The 21,362-nt window shown below is 37.1% G+C and overlaps 1 protein-coding gene across 1 annotated transcript in view; it reads right to left on the bottom strand.

Moving 5' to 3' along the window:
* Col4a5 (collagen type IV alpha 5 chain) overlaps positions 1-21,362 on the bottom strand; it is a 211,377-nt gene that overhangs the window by 17,763 nt on the left and 172,252 nt on the right. The window contains exons 38-41 of the mRNA XM_059251446.1: positions 19,355-19,435; positions 18,233-18,331; positions 17,154-17,204; positions 15,722-15,907 (exon numbers count right to left, since the gene is read on the bottom strand). Coding sequence (XP_059107429.1) covers positions 15,722-15,907; positions 17,154-17,204; positions 18,233-18,331; positions 19,355-19,435 — 417 coding nt within the window. The remainder of the gene's footprint in view (positions 1-15,721; positions 15,908-17,153; positions 17,205-18,232; positions 18,332-19,354; positions 19,436-21,362) is intronic.

The following is a 21,362-nucleotide window of genomic DNA, read 5'->3' as shown; positions in this document are numbered from 1 at the left end:
CAAACTTTATCTTCCCTAATTTTTATGACTCCAAAGCAAAGAGACTACACTAATGAGACAGAATACCACAGTGATTCAAAAGACTGGATACAGGAATTACAATGCTGGGTTCCAACCCAGCTCCATCAGTGAGAGCTCTTTGACCTTAACAAGATTATCCATCTTTTTGGCTTCAGTTTTTTTTTCTTCTAAGAAATAAAAACAAAAAATAGCCTTAGCTTTTACCTGATTTTAGGAAAGATTAAATGAAATAGCAGGTAAAAATTACTTAGTTCAGTGCCTATTAAATAGTAGGAACCACGGAATTTTGATGTTTTTATAGTTGTGATTGCTATTACATTATTAGTAGTAAAATCAAAGATAAGAATAGATCTTACAAGATTTTTAATGTTTTAAGAAGTTTCAAGTGATTTCATAATGTGGCAGTTATCTGAATATGACAAAAAGGAAGCAAGTTCATGATAAAACAGCAATTAATTTTTTACATTTTACACAATTAGCTTGGCAAGTAGACATCACAATCACAAAAAAATTCCTTTCCAATTGTACCGAAAGGTTTGGGGGTACTTTGTACTTAAAAAACAAAACCACAGTTGCTTAGGTCAAATCCACTAGAATGAGGTTTTCTAAATAAACATGGCAATTTGTCCAATTTAGACTAGAAGTCCGGTAGTAAATCAGACTGTTAAGTAAAAACTAAACGAACTCTGAACCAACCTAGTGAAAATGATAACGGAAGATTTAAGATGGGGAAAACTGAATATTTGACTGCCATCTTTCTCTGTTTGGAGTTTTTAGAATATTGCATCATTCGATGAAAAGGTCTATAATACTGCATCATTTGATGAAAAGTTCTAGAATATTGCATCATTTGATGAAAAGGTCTAGAATATTGCATCATTCAATGAAAAGGTCTAGAATATTGCATCATTCGATGAAAAGGTCTAGAATACTGCATCACTTGATGAAAAGGCACTATTCTTTTCTCAACTAAAATAAAATACTGGGAATTTTATATCATTTCAACCTGACATTTGTACAGTCTCTAAAAATTAAATTAACAATCTAGTAAGGACATAGGAATTTTATTTTAACTGTATATAATAGCTTCTTTCCTCTATTACTGAAAAGAGCCTTGAACACACAGCTCAGGGCAATTCTGGGCAAAAACATATTTCAAGAAGAAAAAATCCATATGCAGAAATTAGAAATTATCCAGATGCTTGCTTAAATAAATATCTTGCAGTTTACAATGTGAAGGTATTTGCATGCCTATTTAAAATTCACCATATATGCATATGAAAGTATCTATTACAATCAACCAGGTCTCAAAGATCTGATATTATTTCAAACTCAATAGTAAATATGTCATATTACCTTCTCCAAATTTTCAAGACCCAATAGGATAGTATTTAAGGATAACATCATTTTCAATGACTTCTGAATTACAGCAATAAAGTGCATTTCTCTTATCACATATATAAAGCATTTAAAAAAAAGAGACAACTGACCAGTGAAGAGTCTAACCTTGGAAACCTGGGAAGATCAGAGTTCACCAAAGCCCAAAGATCGATGTTAGCAGTGTCAGACATCACACAGTACAAAATAAGATTATGAGTTAGAAGTGGTTCACATTACAGAAAAAGTTAAACAATAATCCCCTTTGTCAGCATTTCTTATACCTACAGCAAATCAATATGCAAACAGACCCACCCAGAAATAGATAGAACTAAATCTTTTTCAAATAGAGCATATTCTAGAGAATAAGCTGTTGGTCATTAATTTAATGGGAGAGGGACTCTATTTATGAGACTATGTTAACATTTCTACTGTGCATTTCTAAAAGTTAAGCTACTCAAAACATTAAAGTTGGCAAGATTGTACCATTTCACCAAAAGCCTTCATTTCCTTTAACAAAGAGGTAACTGTGAATAAATATTTAGGCATATCTTAGTCTCTGCCATCCTTCAATAAAAACATGAAATGAAAATTTATTTGAATGTTCAGAGTGACCCAATATGATAAATAACAGTTAACTTTCAAAACATCATAGGCAAAAGTATAATTATAAAGCTCTCTTGCGACTCAATGGAAAAATAAAAAACAGGGCACACCATTATCAGTTTTACTTTTGTCTTATTCAAATACCTTTTCATAAATTCACATTTTAACTTTTTTCATAATAAATCAGGAGGCCATCCTTTATAAACTAGTATTTGTAATAAGTACTTAAGCATAAAAAGCCATTGAACTTAAAAACAAATATCTGAATTTTCCAATGATATGAAGACTATTAGTGAAGAGGTGTTTTAAGATATTCTGGCATGCAATATCCCACCCAAGCCATTTTAAGTATTATAACAACTTAAAAAGTATTACTTAATGCACATATTATCTGGCTATTCACCATTTAAAGGAAGATCACTACATAAAAATATTAAAGCCTACAAACAGAACACTCTTTGGTTAGTGTTAATTGACTATAAACACAATTTCCTTTTTCTTAGAGTTCTTGCTATGATTTATAAACATTGGATATTAGAGAGAATAAATTGTGCTAGACCACCGAGTCCCAGGTGTTAAAAGATCTTGGAACTTACTGTTGACTCTGTTATTTAATAACAATATGATTCTGGAGAATTCAATCTCTCTGAATGTAACAAGAACAATGTTACCTATACTGTCCTCCCTTACATGTTTATATAAGGACCAAAGTCAAGTTTTGAAATATAGAACTACTGTCTGACATATGCAAGTTGCTAAAAGAAAAAAATGATGATTAAAACCAGAACTTTAAAAGCATTTGAGAATTTGAAATTTAGAAAAATATATTTCTACTTTTTAAGTAGTCTCCAAACCACATACAACAAATTAGCCAATGACTTATAGTCTGGCCACCCAATTAACTAGATTAGAATTGCTACTTAGTATAATTCAAAGTAAAGATATTTTATATGTGTATTTGATTTATAAGGACCTAATAAGAAGAATATTCAAGAAGATATCTTATTGATATATGACATCTTAATGGTTCATTAGCAAGGGAAACTTTGGACAATATCATAGCAAAACTTCTAAGACTTCATTTCCTAAAAGGTTACATTTTAATGAGTTATATGCCAAGTCAATTTTATATATGAGGTCTCAATCCACTAATTTTCAAATCACCTAATTAAATTTAACTGAAAAAGAAACCATATATAAGACCACAGAATCTTATATATAATTAGTGATTGCTGATGTTACAGGGTCAAGTAGTATGTTTTAATTCTAATGTCCACTCAAAGTTGCTTTCTTCACCTATTGTAAACATCACAGAGGCTAGATTTCAATAACTACAATTTGAGCATGTCTAACAAATGGGAAGTTGTTAAATTGGTTTTAAAGCAACGTGGCTATTTTTCTCTTCCTTCTTCAAATATATTCTAGTGTTTCAGAAAAAAAAAAAATCCTAGCTAGCAGTACTATCTAGCAGTGATCAAAGCAGCAGAAATTCTAGGCAAGTTAGACAGAAAAGAGTCAAAATTGCTTCGAAGTACCTCCTAATTTTGTCTTTATCTTGCTGATAGTTGAATCACATTCAGTGTCTTAATCTACTCAATGGCATCCACTTAGGAAGAATGTAAGATGATGTTATTAGAGATTAATAGAGATTCGAGGTGAAAAAAAAAAAGAAAAGAAAAGAGACAAACTTGATCCAAGACCCAGCTTGCTACAGCCATGTCTCCTAACATAGTTTGGTTCTATGAACTTATCAAGAGAGTAGATCATAAACATCAAACTGTTGTGGAAGAATTACAGGGTTTGTACTGGGGAGCCCCTAGTCAGTCACTAACAGCATGCATGTCTTTAAGCAAGATTCTCAGCCATTTTGGGTCTCAGTTTTCCTGTAGGAAAAATAAACCCCTCTTTGACCAAACCTTAAACCAGTATGTGTGAGACTTCTTGCTAGGTTTCACCCTGTCATCCCAGTTTTGCCTGCCAAAGCCCAATTACAGGAGAAATCCAACCAAATCAGTTCCGTGCTACTCAACTTCCAAATCTCCAATAGTTAACATCTGATCAAGTTCCTCACCTGTCTGATGTCTAAATCCTTGGCCTGTCTTTAGTGACAATCAATATGAAGTCAGTTTAACAAGACTCCTCCTACCTTTAAGTACCTCTCAGTAATTTTCAACCAATAAATAAAACTCCCTTTCTGTCCTGGAAGTCTTTACTTGTCTCTGTTCTATTGTGAGTTGAGCTTAGTTACATTTCTCTGTCATAATGGGATCTCCTCTACTGTAGTTGTCTTAAATAAAATTTGTCTTGCCACTTCTGGTGGAGAGAGTGAGACACCAACCCCGCCACAAACCGTTGGACCTACAATGTGTTCTGCCTGTAAGATGGGCTAGGGGAAACATGGCACAGAAATTGTGGGAATGACCAACTAATGACTGGCACAGCTGGAGACCCATATCTGAGAGGGAGCTCACCCTTAAGGGCCAGGTCCCAGAGGTGGGATACCTCCAGAGACCCAGGATAGAACCAAACATTACTGGCAAAAAAGTTAAAAAAGTCAATGAACTGACTCCTAATGATATTCTGCTGTACTCATAGTTTGGTGCCTAGCCCAACTGTGCTCAGAGAGGCTTCATCCAGCAACTGATGAAAACAGAAGCAGAGACTCACATCCAAACATTAGGCGGAGCTCAGGGAATCCTACGGAAGAGGGGGAGGAAGGATTGTGGAAGCCAGTGGGGTCAAGAACACCGCAAGAAAATTCACAGAATCAACTAACCTGGGCTCATAGGGGCTCACAGAGACTGAACCAACAACTAGGGAGCCTGCATGGGACTGACGTAGGCCCTCTGCTCATACGTGACAGTTATGTAGCTTGGTCCTCTTGTGGAACTCCTAACAGTGAGAGCAGGGTGTGTCTGACTCTGTTGCCTGCTTTTGGGACCCATTTCTCCTACCAGATTGCCTTATCCTCCTTTAATAGAAGAGGAGGTGCCTTTCTCACTGTAACTTGATATTCCATGGCTGGCTGATATCCATGGGATGCCTGCCTGTATCTGAAGAGAAACAGTGGAGGAGGAGTGGATAGGTTGGAGTGGATGGTGGTGGGGAGGGAAGGACTGGAAAGAGAGAGGGTGGGGAAGTTTTGGTTGCAATGTTACAAACAAAACAAACAAAAACATAAATAACTAAAATAAGATTAAAAGGAAAAAATGCCATGCCATCTTCCCTCTTTAAAAATTCCTAGTAAATAAATTCATATACATAAATTATTTTGTGTATGTATATGTATGTATGAACAAATGTATGTATACATGGGTTGATATGGGAAAAATCAAATTTACATACAGATTCATGGCTTTCCCTCACAAACTGAATTTTTAGTTCATTTGAGAAAAAAAGGACTCCCCATTATCAAAAGCCAGACCTCAGGATTATACTTTACTCCCATTTTACTTTCTTTCTACAAATGAGAAAAGGACTGTTTACTTTGAAAAATAATAAATACATTGAGATATCCATGGCTAACTTTTCATTCCAGATTAGGTACACATTAAAAAAAAAAAAACTAGAAATCAACAGTTTTTCCCTATTGGATAGCTCTTGGTAATTTTTCTTTGGTGTATTTTTGTTTGTTTGTTTTTTGGGATTGTTTGTTTTGAGACAAGGTTTCTCTGTGTATCTCTGACTGTCCTGGATCTCATTTTGTAGATCAGGCTGGCCTTGAACTCAGAGAGATCTGCCTGCCTCTGCCTCCCAAGTATTGGGATTAATGGCATGTGCCACAATTCCCAGTTATCTTTGGCATATGTGTGATGAAGATATGTTATAGTGAGCCTTTAATTTGTGCTGGCTACACTGAGTGTTTTTTTTTTATTTATGCATATTCTTCTTCACAGCAGTGCAACTTTAAAAAAAGGACCTAAAAAGATGGCTCAGTGGTTAAGAGCACACATTGCTCTTGCAGAGGACCCAAGTTCAGTTCTCAGCACCTATGCTAAGCAGCTCACAACTGTTTGTAACTTTAGCTCCAGGAGAGTATTTCCTTCTTCTTTTTTTTTTTCTTATGTTTATCCTGATGTGACCAGAGGGTCTGGGAATTTAACCTGGGTCCTTTGGAACATCAGTCAGTGCTCTTAACTGTTGAACCATCTCTCTCCTCTCCAAGGGAGTTTTATGCCTCTGGCCTCATGTGCCCATGCCCACACATGGACACACAAATATGTTCATAAGTTAAAATAAAAACAAATCTTTAGAAATATGTGACAAATCAAAATATGAAGCTGATTGAAAACCTTATAGAGGAGGTAAGGCCCCATCTCCAGACTGGGCAGACCAGGTCCCTAGCCCCTAGGCCCCGGGGGCACATCCTGCGCCCCTCCCCCAAGCCTTTGGCACACCAGGGACCAGCTAGCTGCCCCTTCCCTGTCTCCTTGCCAAGAAAAGAGCCCCCTGTGACACCAGTGAAAACCAGAGACATAAGCCTACCCTGTACCAATTGGGAACAGAAAACAGGTCCCACCCTGCACCACTTGGGAACAGCTACTCCCTGAGACAGAGCCCACTGGTACCCACTGGACTAAGATCTGCTCCCTGACACACAGAATCCATCATCACAGATTGGACCAAGAGCCCAGATTAGACCAAGAGCTCCCATTAGAACAAGAGTATCAACTGGACCACAAGAGGCTCCCTCAGACACAGACAACACTTGCATGGAGTGGAGGAAGAGATGGGTAGATGCCAGTGCAAAAATACAGTCAACAACATAAAGACCAAAATGGCACCAACAGAACCTAGTGGTGCTACACCAGCAAGACCTGAACATCCCAAAGCAGAAGAAGCAGAAGGAATCGACCTTAAAAATTACTTTAAGAAGATGATAGAGGCCTTTAAAGAGGAAATGAAAATTACCCTTAAAGAATTCCAAGAAAAGACAAACAAAAAATTGGAAGAAATCAATAAATCCCTTAAAGAAAGCCAAGAAAAAGCAATTAAACAGGTGAATGAAAAAGTCCAAGAAAACTGAAACAGAGGCAATAAAGAAGACACAAATTGAGGGAAGGCTAGAAATGGAAAATCTGAGTAAACGAACAGAAACTACAGATGCAAGCATAACCAACAGAATGCAAGAGATGGAAGAGAGAATCTCTGGCATTGAAGATACAATAGAGGAAATAAACTCATCAGTCAAAGAAAACACTAAAGCCAAAAAAGTCACAACACAAAATGTCCAGGAAATCTGAGACACCATGAAAAGACCAAACCTAAGAATAATAGGGAGAGAAGAAGGAAAAGAATACCAACTCAAAGGCACAGAAAATATATTCAACAAAATCATAGAAGAAAACTTTTCAACTTGAAGAAGGAAATGCCTATGAAGGTACAAGAAGCTTACAGAACACCATATAGACTGGATCAAAAAAAAGATCTCTCGCCACATAATAATCAAACCACTAAACATACAGAATAAAGAACAAATATTGAGAGCTGCAAAGGAAAAAGGCCAAGTAACATATAAAGGCAACCCATCAGAATAACACCTGAATTCTTAATGGAGACTCTAAAAGCCAGAAGGTCCTGGACAGACGTTATGTAGACACTAAGAGACCATGGATGCCAACCCAGACTATTATATCCAGGAAAATTCTCAATCGCCATACATAGAGTAAACAAAATATTCCATGATAAAATCAGATTTAAACAATACCTATCCACAAATCCAGCCCTACAGAAAAGCAGTAGAAGGAAAAATCCAACCCAAGGAAGTTAGATACACCCATGAAAATACAGGCAATAGATAATCCCACACCAACAAATACCAAAGAAAAGAAACACACAACACAACCAACAAAAATTAACAGGAATTAACAATCATTGGTCATTAATATCCATTAATATCAATGGTCTCAATTCACCTATTAAAAGACACAGGCTGACAGAATGGATATGAAAACAGGATCCACCCTTCTGCTCCATACAACAAACACACCTCAACCTCAAAGACAGACACTACCTCAGAGTAAAAGGCTGGGAAAAGCCTTTCCAATCAAATGGACTTAAGAAGCAAGCTGGTGTAGCTACCCTAATATCTAATAAAATAGACTTCAAACTAAAATCAATTGAAAGAGATCAGGAAGGACATTACATACTTCCTCACAGGGAAAATTCACAAGATGAAGTCTCAACTCTGAACATTCATGCCCCAAATACAAGGACACCCACATTTGTAAAAGAAACATTACTAAAGCTTATATCACACATCAAACCCCACACAGTAGTAGTGGGAGACTTCAACACCCCATTCTCACCACTGGACAGATCTGCCAGACTGAAACTTAACAGAGAAATAAGGGAGCTAACAGAAGTTATGACTCAAATGGACTTAATAGATATCTACAGAACATTCCACCCTAACACAAAAGAATATACCTTCTTCTCAGCACCCCATGGAATCTTCTCTAAAACTGATGAGATGTTCGGTCACAAAGCAAATCTCAACAGATACAAAAAAAGAATTGGAATAACCTCTTGTTATTTATCGGACCACCATGGCTTAAACTTAGATTTCAACAACAACAAAATTTACAGAAAGCCTACAGTCTCATGGAAACTGAACAACGCCCAAATGAATCACCAATGGGTCAAGGGAGAAATAAAGAAAGAAATTAAAGATTTCCTAGAATTCAATAAAATGAAAGCATAACATACCCAAACTTATGGGACACCATGAAAGCAGTGCTAAGAGGAAAATTCATAGCACTAAATACCCACATAAAGAATATGGAGAAATCTCACACTAGTGACTCATCAGCACACCTGAAAGCTCTAGAACAAAAAGAGTCAAACTCACCCAGGAGGAATTGACGCCAGGAAATAATCAAATTGAGGGCTGAAATCAATGAAATAGAAACAAAGAGAACAATACAGTGAACCAATAAAACAAAGAGTTGGTTCTTTGAAAAAAATCAATGAGACAGACAAGCCCTTATCCAAATTAACCAAAAAGCAGAAAGAGAGCATCCAAATCAACAAAATTAGAAATTAAAAGGGAAACATAACAACAGACAATGAGGAAATCCAGAGAATAATCAGGTCACAGTTCAAAAACCTGTACTCCACAAAATTGGAAAATCTGAAAGAAATGGACAATTTTCTGGATAGGTACCACATACCAAAGTTAAATCAAGACAAGATAAACTATTTAAATAGGCCAATAACCCCTAAGGAAATACAAACAGTCATTAAAAGTCTCCCAATCAAAAAAAAGTCCAGGACCAGACGGTTTCAGTGCAGAATTCCACCAGAATTTCAAAGAAGAGCTAATTCTAATACTCTTCAAATTGTTCCACACAATAGAAACAGAAGGACCATTACCAAACTCCTTTTATGAGGTTACAGTTACCCTGATACCCAAACCACACAAAGATGCAACAAAGAAAGAGAATTACAGACCAATCTCCCTCATGAACGTTGATGCAAAAATACTCAATAAAATATTGGCAAACCGAATCCAAGAACACATCAAAAAAAATTATCTACCATGACCAAGTAGGCTTCATCCCAGGGATGCAAGGATGGTTCAACATACGAAAATCTGTCAATGTAATCCACCATATAAACAAACTGAAAGAAAAAACAACACACGATCATCTCATTAGATGCTGAAGAAGCCTTTGACAAAATCCAACACCCCTTCATGATAAAGGTCCTGGAGAGATCAGAGGAACATACCTAAACATATTAAAGGCAATTTACAGCAAGCCGACAGCCAACATCAAATTAAATGGAGAGAAACTCAAAGCGATTCATCTAAAATCAGGAACAAGACAAAGCTGTCCACTCTCCCCACACTTATTCAATATAGTACTTGAAGTTCTAGCTAGAGCAATAAGACAATCAAAGGAGATCAAAGGGATAGAAATTGGAAAGGAAGAAGTCAAACTTTCACTATTTACAGACAATATGATAGTGTACATAAGTGACCCAAAAAATTCTACCAGGGAACTCCTACAGCTGATGAACTCCTTCAGTAATGTGGCAGCATACAAGATTAACTAAAAAAAAAAAATGAGTAGCGCTCCTATATACAAATGATAAAAAGACTGAGAAAGAATTAGAGAAATATCACCCTTTACAATAGCCACAGATAATATAAAATACCTTGGAGTAACTCTAACTAACCAAGTGAAGGACCTGTATGACAAGAACTTTAAGTCTCTGAAGAAAGAAATTGGAGAACTATCAGAAAATGGAAAGTTCTCCCATGCTTGTGGATAGGTAAGATTAACATAGTAAAAATGGCAATCTTATCAAAAGCAATCTACAGATTCAAATGCAAACCCCATCAAAATCCCAACACAATTTTTCACACACCTGGAAAGAACAATACTCAACTTCATATGGAAAAACAAAAAACCCAGGATAGCTAAAAGAATCTTGTACAATAAAGCAACCTTTGGAGGCATCATGATCCCTGACTTCAAGCTCTACTATAGAACTACAGTAATAAAAACAGCTTGGTACTGGCATAAAAAGTGACATGTGGACCGATGGAATTAAATTGAAGAGAATGACATTAATCTGCACACTTATAAACACCTAATTTTTGACAAAGAAGCCAAAACTGTACAATGGAAAAAAGAAAACATCTTCAACAAATGGTGCTGGCATAACTGGATGTCAACATGTAGAAAGACTGAAAATAGATCCATATCTGTCACCATGCACAAAACTTAAGTCCAAGTGGATCAAAGACCTCAACATAAATCCAGTTGCTCTGAAACTGATAGAAGAGAAAATAGGAAGTAGTCTTGAATGCATTGGCACCAGAGATCACTTCCTAAATATAACACCAGTACCACAGACACTGAGAGAAACAGTTAATAAATGGGACCTCTTGAAACCGAGAGGCTTTTGTAGGGCAAAGGACATGGTCAATAAGACAAAACAACAGCCTACAGAATGGGAAAAGATCTTCTGATGGGTGATGGTGCTCTGCATGCTGTGAATGTGTTGCTCCCATTGGTTGATAAACAAAATGCTGATTGGCCAGTAGCCATGCAGGAAGTATAGGTGGGATAAACAGACAAGGAGAATTCTGGGAAGAGGAAGACTGAGTCAGGAGTCGCCAACCAGACACAGAGGAAGCAAGATGTGAAGGCAGAATTGAGAAAAAGTTACCAAGCCACGTGGCTAAACATAAATAAGAATTATGGGTTAATTTAAATGTAAGAGCTAGTCAGTGGTAGGCCTGAGCAGTTTTACTTAATATCAGCCTCTGTGTGTTTACTTGGGTCCAAGCAGCTGCAGGACTGGCAGGTGAGAGAGATTTGTACTGACCATGGGCCAGGTGGGACACAGGAAAACTTCAGCTACAATCTTCACCAACACCACATCTGACAGAGGGCTGATCTCCAGAATATATAAAGAACTCAAGAAACTAGACATCAAAATACCTAACAGTCCATTTTAAAAATGGGCTATAGAGCTAAACAGAGAATTCTCAACAGAAGAATCTCAAATGGCCAAACGACATTTAAGGAATTGTTCAAAACCTTTAGTCATCAAGGAAATGCAAATCAAAACAACTCTGAGATACCATCTTACACCTGTCAGAATGGCTAAGATAAAAAACACTGAAGACAGTTTATGTTGGAGAGAATGTGGAGCAAGGGGAACACTCCTACACTGTTGGTGGGAATGCAAACTTGTACAGCCACTTTGGAAATCAGCATGGCAGTTTCTCAGAAAATTAGGAATCAATCTACCTCAAGACCCAGCTATATCACTCTTGGGCATATACCCAAGGAATGCTCAATCATACCACAAGGACACATGTGCTCAACTATGTTCATAGCAGCATTATTTGTAATAGCCAGCAACTGGAAACAACCTAGATGCCCCTCAACTGAAGAATGGATAAAGAAAATGTGGTACATACACACAATGGAGTACTACTCAGCAGAGAAAAACAATGACATCACGAGGCTGCAGGCAAATGGATGGTACTAGAAAATATCATCCTGAGTGAGGTAACCCAGACTCAGAAGGATAAACACAGTATGTACTCACTCATAAGTGGATACTAGATATAAAGCAAAGGATAACCAGACTGCAACCCACAGCTCCAGGGAGGCTAGCCAGTAAGGAGAAATATGGTGATATTTTAATTGTACTGAAATGTGATTTTATTTGTATGTTAATAAATAAAGTTGCCTGGGGGCAGAGCTAATAGTAAGCCATAGCAGAGCTGGGCGTTCGTGGTGCACTCCTTTAATCCCAGCACTTGGTAGGCAGAGCTAGGTAGATCTCTGTGTGGTCAAGGATACAGCCAGCATTGGAGACACACGCCTTTAATCTCAATACCAACCATAGAAGACCTGGATGTCTGTACAGACAGGCAGTGACGAGGCGGTCATGTGGTTGGGTTTACAACCAATGAGAAGGCAGAACAGAAAGTCTATATAAAGACAAACACACAGGAAGTAGGTCTCTCTTGGCTGAAGAGGATCGCTGAAGCAGGAAGGGTAAGGTTCTTAGCTCTGACCTCTTGGGCTTTTATCTTTACATTGGCTCTGTGTTTCTTATTTAATAAGATGGTTACTTCTACAGAGGACCCTAGGAAAGACACATGGATTGCCCAGTGATGGAGAAATGGATGAGATCTACATGAGCAAACTGAGGGTGAGTGGGGGCTATCGATGGCAAGGGACGTATGACGAGAGCTTAGGCAAGCAGGAGATTCAAGCTAGAACGGGAGCAGAGTGGGAGAGCAAGGAAAGAGATACTATGCTAAATGAAGACACCACAGGAATAGGGAGAAGCAGAGTGCTAGGGAGGTCCCCAGGAATCCACAAGGATGACTCCACTATAGACTACTGGCAATAGTAGAGAGGGTACCTGAGCTGACTTACTCTCATGATTGGATGGCTGAATAACCTAACTGTCATCATGGAACCCTCATCCAGTGACTGATGGAAGCAGATGCAGAGATCCATGGCCAAGCCCCAGGTGGAGCTCCAGGAGTCCAATTGATGAGAGAGAGGAGGGATTCAATGAGCAAGGGATATGGAGACCATGACTGGAAAAAGTACAGAGACAGCCAGCCAAACTAGTGGAAGCGCATGAACTGTGGACCAATAGCTGAGGAGCCTCCATGGTACTGGACTAGGCCCTCTGGATAAGCAAGACAGTTGTTTAGCTTGAACTGTTCAGGGAGCCCCCAGGTAGTGGGATCAGGACCTGTCCATAGTGCATGAGCTGGCTTTTTGGAGCCTAGTGTGTATGATGAGACACTTTGCCAAGCCTTGGTGCAGGGAGGAGGGGCTTGGACCTGCCTCTACTGAATGTACCAGGTTCTGCTGACTCCCTATGGGAGACCTTACCTTGGAGGAGGTGGGAATGGGGAGAGGGTGGAGGGGGAAGGCTGGAGGGTGGGAAAAGGGAGGTCAGAGGAATCTGTGGTTGGTATGTAAAATGAATAGAAAATTTCTTAATAATAATAAAAAGAAAGACATGATAAAAAAGACAACCTTACAGAGGTGTGTGTGTGTGTGTTTAGCCAACCAAAGATTACATTATCTGCATGATCTGATAATATACATTATTATTTTTTTAAATGCCTTTCTGAATAAGTTTAGTTTCATTGCATTAAAAGTTTATAAGGCAACAATAAAAAATACAATCTACCAAAAGAAATGTATTTTTTGACAAAATTGAGTATCATAAAATTTCAATTAATAATGACATAGAAGTATGAATTTTGAAGCATTTAATTTAGTTTATTTTCCTAATTGGATAATATGGACCCATTCCAAGAGAAATATTTGGCACCACAATTTTCTGACAACTTAGTTCCAGGCCACTATTTAAAAATTGAATTGGCATATGTTCTTAAAAATCTATTTAAAAACTTAAAAATGGTAGGTATATACACAAACTCACATACATGTATATACACACATATATAATATATGTACATAAATACAAAGTTTTCAATTTCATGCAGTTACTACTTTGGAGTTAAGGAGCTAACCTGGAGGACCTGGATAGGGATGGAAGTTCACCAAGGCCCAATGCCATCGTTAACAAAAAGGAAAATATCAAAACTGTTAGAAACATCAAGAAACTAAAGCATTATACTAAACACTTTCAAGTTAAAGTTGAATTTAATAATAGAACACCCTGAAAGTTCATGCATCTCATATAAACCAAATTATCCTCATTTAACATTAATGCTAAATGAAACTGTACATATACTACAGCTTGAAAGTTCAAAAAATCATTTTACAATGTTCATTATTATGAGCCCAGACTCAGAACATTCAATTCTAAGAGAAACTAGTTTAAAACTTTATTTTGGATCTGTAGTTTATAAATAAATCAAGAAATCAAACACTCATTAAGTATGCATTCTTCTTCTGACAACTTTGATTATCCTTTTAAAATAGTGATTGCAAAAGCATGTTTGTGACAACTGCTTTTCTGTTATTATTTTAAAGAAATGTTCAACCAAGAGCTCCATTCCTGGTAACAAATAACCACAGTGCTAATTAGAATATATAAGGATAATAGTTTGGTTTATTTGAATTGTGACATGCAAACAAAGCAGGATACTGGCTTCAGTTTGTTATGTTGCATGCAAGAGAGTTAATGTGGCTGAGAATTTTTTTTGCTGGTTATCTTCAGTAGTAAATAAAGGAAAAGCAACACCCTCTAGGAACAGTCAAGTTAGCCCACATTAAGTCTGACTTTGAAAATGATGTTCTGAATCCAGTATGTGATAATGTTTAATTCATGTGTTTAGGGCACATGTTAGTAAAATTAAGTCCAATTACTCACAATTTTATTCTAATTTAAATACAAATTTTCATTTCAAAGTACACTTTAAAAATGAATTAAGAATTTTCAAGCAATGAAAGGACAATTATTTAGTTTCTTTATATCTCAAATTTATCTTCTTTAAAAAAATAATGAAGACTAAATTTTCAGTTACTAAAGAAAGTGAATATAAAGTCCATCAAATCTTTTGATAACCTATCACCAGCAATTGGGCTCAGCAGCATTAACCTGGGGTGAAAATGAACATTCCCCAACTAGTAGAATGGAATGACACAGCATAGACACAAAATGAAAATGTGAACCTTGTGTGCAAAACTGATCTACTGAAGAGTGAGCACAGGAAAGGCGAGGTACAGACATGAGCTATGAAGAGATTATGAGTCAATCTGATCATGCTGTGATGCTGAAGATAAATTTGATAGCCTAGTTCCTAGAGATCAAGTTTGTTTTTTTTTATTGTGCCTGGTGATATTTGCTGATCATGTGACAGAACCATAGCAACAGCTTCTGCTATGGAACACAAGCATGTATTTGGTGATCACTAGAATGATTTCTGTGATGACATGCTGAGAAGCTTACATTAAAAAGTGTAGATTGCATTTTGATGCCAGGTTATTAGTATAGTTTTATCATTAATAACAATACTAATATAACCACCATTTTCACTCGTTGTTTTGTTATACTTGAACTTAAAGTAAATAATACATTACTGAAAAGGGCATATATATTAGAATGAGCTAGGTATGAACCAAGCTATTTTCTTATAAGGAGTTCTCATGGGACAAATTCTAAAACCCTAAAAACAGAATAACCTGCCAGCAAAATGAAATAAATGAACTTGTAAACAGACCATTTCTTGTACCACGCATGATCATACCTGGTCTCCCAGGAGGGCCTTGAGGCCCAGGGTTTCCTTTAGGGCCTTCCAAAGCTGGACCAGGAGAACCCGGAGGACCTGGGGGACCTGGCATACCAGGGAATCCCTGAAAGCCTGGTTCACCCTTTGAACCTGGAAGACCAGGATTTCCTGGAATGCCAGGTGATCCTCCATCACCCTTTTGACCTGTAAAAGTAAAGTAAAATTAGGGATACACTAAATAATACTGAATGCTAAATGATAAGCTGGCCTATAAGCCTGAAACTATTTGATAAGCTAATGAAATTCACTAGGGTGATTTTATTTCAAACACATGAAAAAATCCATTCTCTTTATTAAAACCATGTACCTGTCACCAGAAGTACTTATTAGCAATGTAGAAATAATGCCAGCCTCTTAAAAGATATCCTTTGTATTAAGACATAGAACAATGAACACATGACCAGAAGTTATGAGGAAAATAAGATAGGCAAAATATAAAAAGTATAAAGTAGCTTCAAGAATTGGTTCAAGATGGATGAAGACAACTCTTAAATGTTTTGGGTCTAATTTTAAAACTAATGAAATTCAATGGCTACTATTATATTCAGACCATGATACTAAAAGTTTATAATCATAATCTAGACAAACTGCTCTTGACATTTTATTATAAAACACTAATAATTAAGAACCATAAAACAGTAGCACATTAAAGCAACACTTTTCATGAAAAGGATATTAGAATTTTTAGGGGATATAATTTTAGTTTGAGAAAAGCCTCTACAGATCAATCAATAGTCATTTCAAGATATCAACATACAAGTCTATAATTATTTGGATTTATCTTAACTATTTAGTGCTTATTATAAGATCACATACTAGAGAAAGAAGATAGATATGTATCTACACATACCTACTCCATCCTCCAACTCAGATCTTTTTGCTATGTGGATCAGGCTGGCTAGGAATTCTTGATATACAAGGGTGGCATAGAACACATGGTCCTCTTTCCTCAGCCTTAGATATATATCATCATGCCTAGCTCTTAGATGAGTTTTCAAGAAGCATTTCTATTATTGGTACATATTTCTACAAAATTGTCTTATATGTTACTCTGATAATGCTTTTGCAGAGAGAAAAGAGTGATTTTCTAGATAAATGAAAGCTACTAAATTTCCTACAATTTTCACCTTTCTATATTTTCTTTGTCCTTAGTATTTATGACATGAATGAAAGGCTACTTATTGAATTCTCCATAAGGATGCCATTTTTGTTAACATAGTGCCTTATAGTAAGTAGCAATGAGAAATATTATAAAAGTAAATTGAACTTTAAGTCTTTTTTAAAATTTCAGATGTATTTTATAATAATACATGGTCGAGATAGAAAAATAAATGGACTGGGGAATATTTTCATTTTAAAAGTAGCTATAACCTGATTTGTTAAGGTTTACCAGAAAGTCCTGGGAGTCCAGGAGGTCCTGGGTTTCCAAAGCCTGGTTGACCTGTTAGGGAATAAAATAAAAACAATTTCAAATAGATAATTGATAGTTTAGGTTTCTAATATGTGTTATGTATATCAAACATGCTGAATATTTATTCTTTCCTCCCCTCTCTCTTTATCCCCTTTCTCTCACTACCTTCCTTTTCCTCTGTCCTTCCCAATCCTTCCTTTCTTGTTCTACAGACAGAACCTAGGCATTGCATATGCTAGAAACATGCTTTACGACTGAGTTCCATGCCCAGCCCCAGAAGACGGACTTCTAACATCGAACAATTCTAACATAAGAAAAGTATAGGCACCAGAGTTTCAGCTCAGCAGTTAAGAGAACTAGCTGGTCTTTCAAAGGAATTGAATTTGGTTCCCCAAATCCACACAGTGGTGGGTCACAACTGTCTGTAACTCCTAGGGGATTTGACATCTTCTTCTGACCTCTAAGGACAGAAAGGTACGTACATGGTGCATATACATGTATGCAGGCAAAACACTCATACACATAGAAAAAACAAACATTTTTGGAGGTTGGTATAGGTTTACTCTTTAAGTTGTCACCATATATTTGTCACCTGATTTGTCAGTTGCACTATAAAGGAAACATTACAGAGCTGGCAGGATTGCTCAGTGGGTAAAGGCACTTGCCACCAAGACTGATGACCTGAAGTCAATTCCCAAGCATTTTGAAAAAAGAAAACCATACCAACATACCAGCATACACTCTACTTGTGATGACTATCAGTCATACTTTGTATACTTAAACAAAAATACATAAATAAAGTACAGATTGGGCATTCTTGTTGTAAAAGCGAATGGACAGTATTTAGAACTTTTTTCTTTAAAGAAAAGCAATCTGTTCAATGAATATGAGCTAATATCTTCAGGATACCAAGGAAGAAGTTAATTTGGAAGGGGGAAATGTGTGGTACCTTAGAAGATAATAAGGAAGACAAGAATCTTACTGGAGCTGTAAAAGGACCAATCAAAGTAGACCAGGAGGAAATTATAAACTTAGAAAAAAATGAAAAGCTATATTACCTGGTTCTCCCTTCTGTCCTGCTGGTCCAGGAATGCCATCTTGACCTGGCTTGCCTTTTTCACCAGGAGGTCCTGGTGGCCCAGGACGCCCTCCACCACCTAAAGCATAGCACAGCAGGTTATACTGACCCTTTTAACTTCCTTCCACATCCCTCCTCAGTTTTCATATTAAAGCTCCAAACAATTCTCTCTAAAAATAACCAAGTACGGACAGCGGTGGTGGTGCACGCCTTTGAGCTCAGCACTCGGGAGGCAGAGGCAGGAGGATCTCTATGAGTTGGAGGCCAGCCTGGTCTACAAAGTGAGTTCCATAAGAGTCAGGGCTACACAGAGAAAAGACTCTGTCTTGAAAAACCAAAGGAACAAACAAACAAACAAAAAAAAGAAAAACAAAGTGGGCTCAGCTGTTTCCATGGGCATATACATTCACATGCACACCCACACACATAATTTAAAAAAACACACAGTAACAAAGTACTTATGAATTACTCCTGTAAATCATGAAATCTTTTTTTGTTTGTTTTTGTTTTTGTTTTTCAATACAGGGTTTCTCTGTGTAGCCCTATCTGTCTTGGAACTACCTCTGTAGACCAGGCTGGCCTTGAACTCACAGAGATCTGCCTGCCTTTGTCTCTCAAGTACTGGGATTAAAGGCATGTGCCACCACTGCCTGGACTTAATCTTGAAATCTTACAGAATAAAGAATAAACAAAGAAAGGTAATGATGATCATAAGGAATGACCTAATAACTTATTATCTAAAACATTTTTTATGATTTTAATATGACTTCAGATTATTCAAAAGGAAATATGTGCTTTATAGGTATAGGCCAGGACAAGGGATTTACTTTAAAAGTCAATAAGAAAAATTTTGCTAGAACTTGCCCTTCTAGAGAGAATTACTCTCCCTGGAAAATGTATGCCTTAACAACAATACCTACTAGAGATGAATTTTGGTAGTTTTTAAATTAAAAGTTATTCAGTTCATGCAATGATAAGTGAATGAGCACTACATTTCTTTTTCTTGAAAATACTCGCAGCAAAACAGTACTTGAACTCCCCACACTGACTATGAAAAGCCTTAGTCTTAAAGAATAGCAGTATCTTTTTCTTTCATGCTTACCTACAGGACCAGGTTCTCCTGGAGGGCCAGGGTTACCAGGAGGACCATTCATACCTTTTGGTCCAGGAAGCCCTGGGGTTCCTAGAATAAAAAGCTCAGTTTAACAATTAAGAAAATAAACACATTGCTTTCTGAGCTACAATTCAAGCTGAAATTTAGAGTACTAGCATTGAAATAATAAAGAGCAAAAATGAATCCAAAAGATATTGATGATTGCTGGATAATTTGACAGGAGTTAATATTATTACATATTCATAAATATAAAGGTGATTACAGCAGTATTTTACTGGTAATAAAATTTTCAGTACTCCATTCGACACTTGGTTTTAAATGCAGTCATCTGTTGTTGGACATGAATTTGTTCCCAGGTTTCAGGTATAATGAATAAAGTGACTAGGGACATTTTACATAGCTTGTTTTGTGGACATATGTCTTTATCCTGAGTAAATGGCAAAGAGTGGAATTTCTGGGTCACAGTGAAATTCATTTTGTGTTTTATTAAAGAAAAACACTGAAAAGCTATTTTAGACTTAAAACAGTAACACATGAGAAAGTCAGTTGTTCCAGATCTATGCACAATATATGTTTTAATATCAATTATTTTAAAAAAACAGCCATGGTGTTAGCCATTTGATTTTAATATGTTTACTCTGACAGTTAATGACATTGGTCACCTTTTCATGTGTTAACTGGCCATAAGCATATATTATTTTGTGAAATATCAGTTCAAAGTTTCCCTCATTTTTTGAAATTTGAATTATATTTCTTTTTATTGAGTTATAGAAGTTATTTACACCAGATTTCAGTCTGTCTAATATGCCAATAGTTTTTTATCTGTAGCTTTCCTATTTATTTTTCTAATGGTCTTCTTTGATGAACAGTTTTAAATTTTGCTCAAATTAAATTTATCAGTATCTTCATTTGAAGTTATTGACTTTTACACTTTTTATAAATTTATTTATTTTACAGCCTAGCTGCAGTTTCCCCTCCTTCCTCTCCTCCCAATTCCTCCCCACACCCCCTCTGTCCCCCCCCCCCCCAATCTCATTCCTCCTCTGTTTCTGTTTAGGAAAGGGCAGGTCTCCCATGAGCATCAACAAAATATGACATACCAAGTTGCGGTAAAACTAAGCACCTCCCCATGTATTAAGACTGGACAAGGTGGCCCGGTGTGAGGAGTAGGGTCCCAAAAGCCAGTAAAAGAGTCAGAGAGAGCCCCTGTTCTCACTGTTAAGAGTCCCATAAGAGGACCAAGCTACACAACTGTAACATACATGCAGAGTGCCTAGGTCAGTCCCATGCAGGCTCCCTGGTTGTGTTTTCTGTCTCTTCAAGCCCTTATGGTCCCCAGCTAATTGATTGTGTGAGTCTTCCTGTAGAGTCCTTGACACCTCTGGCTCCTACAATCCTTTCTCTCCCTTTTCTGCAGGATTCCCTGAACTCTGCATAAAGTTTGGCTGTGGGTCTCTGCATCTGTTCCCATCAGTTGCTGGATGAAGCTCTCTGATGAAAATTGGGCTAGGCATCAATCTGGTCACAGGAGATGGCCAGTTCAGGCTATGTATCTGCTATTGCTAGGAGTCCTAGCTGGGGTCTTCCTTGTAGATTCCTAGGAGATTCCATTGTGCTAGGTTTTTACCTGACCCAGGAATGCCCCCCTTTCTAGCAGTCTCTTTCAGTACTCTCCTCTTCCATCCCCCCTCAACCTGATTGCTCATGTTTCTGTCCCTACCTGCCTTCAGTCCACTCATGAAATCTCTTCTATTTCCCTTCTCAGTGAGATCCAGGCATCCCCCCACCACCACACGAAACCTAGTTGTTACCTAGTTTCTCTGGGTCTGTGGACTGTAGTGTATTTATCCTTTATTTTACACTTAATATCCACTTATGAGTGAGTACATAACATCATGGAGGGGCAAAGAGATGGCTCAGCCATTTAAGACTAGGCTCACAGCCCAAACACCAAGCAATCTTTATCAAAGAGCCTTTACTTTCCCTATTGGATTTC

This window comes from Peromyscus eremicus, chromosome X (assembly GCF_949786415.1).
Source record: "Peromyscus eremicus chromosome X, PerEre_H2_v1, whole genome shotgun sequence".
Taxonomy (NCBI): domain Eukaryota; kingdom Metazoa; phylum Chordata; class Mammalia; order Rodentia; family Cricetidae; genus Peromyscus; species Peromyscus eremicus.
The sequence above is the reverse complement of the archived record's forward strand: the minus strand, read 5'-3'. Positions and strand labels throughout refer to the sequence as shown.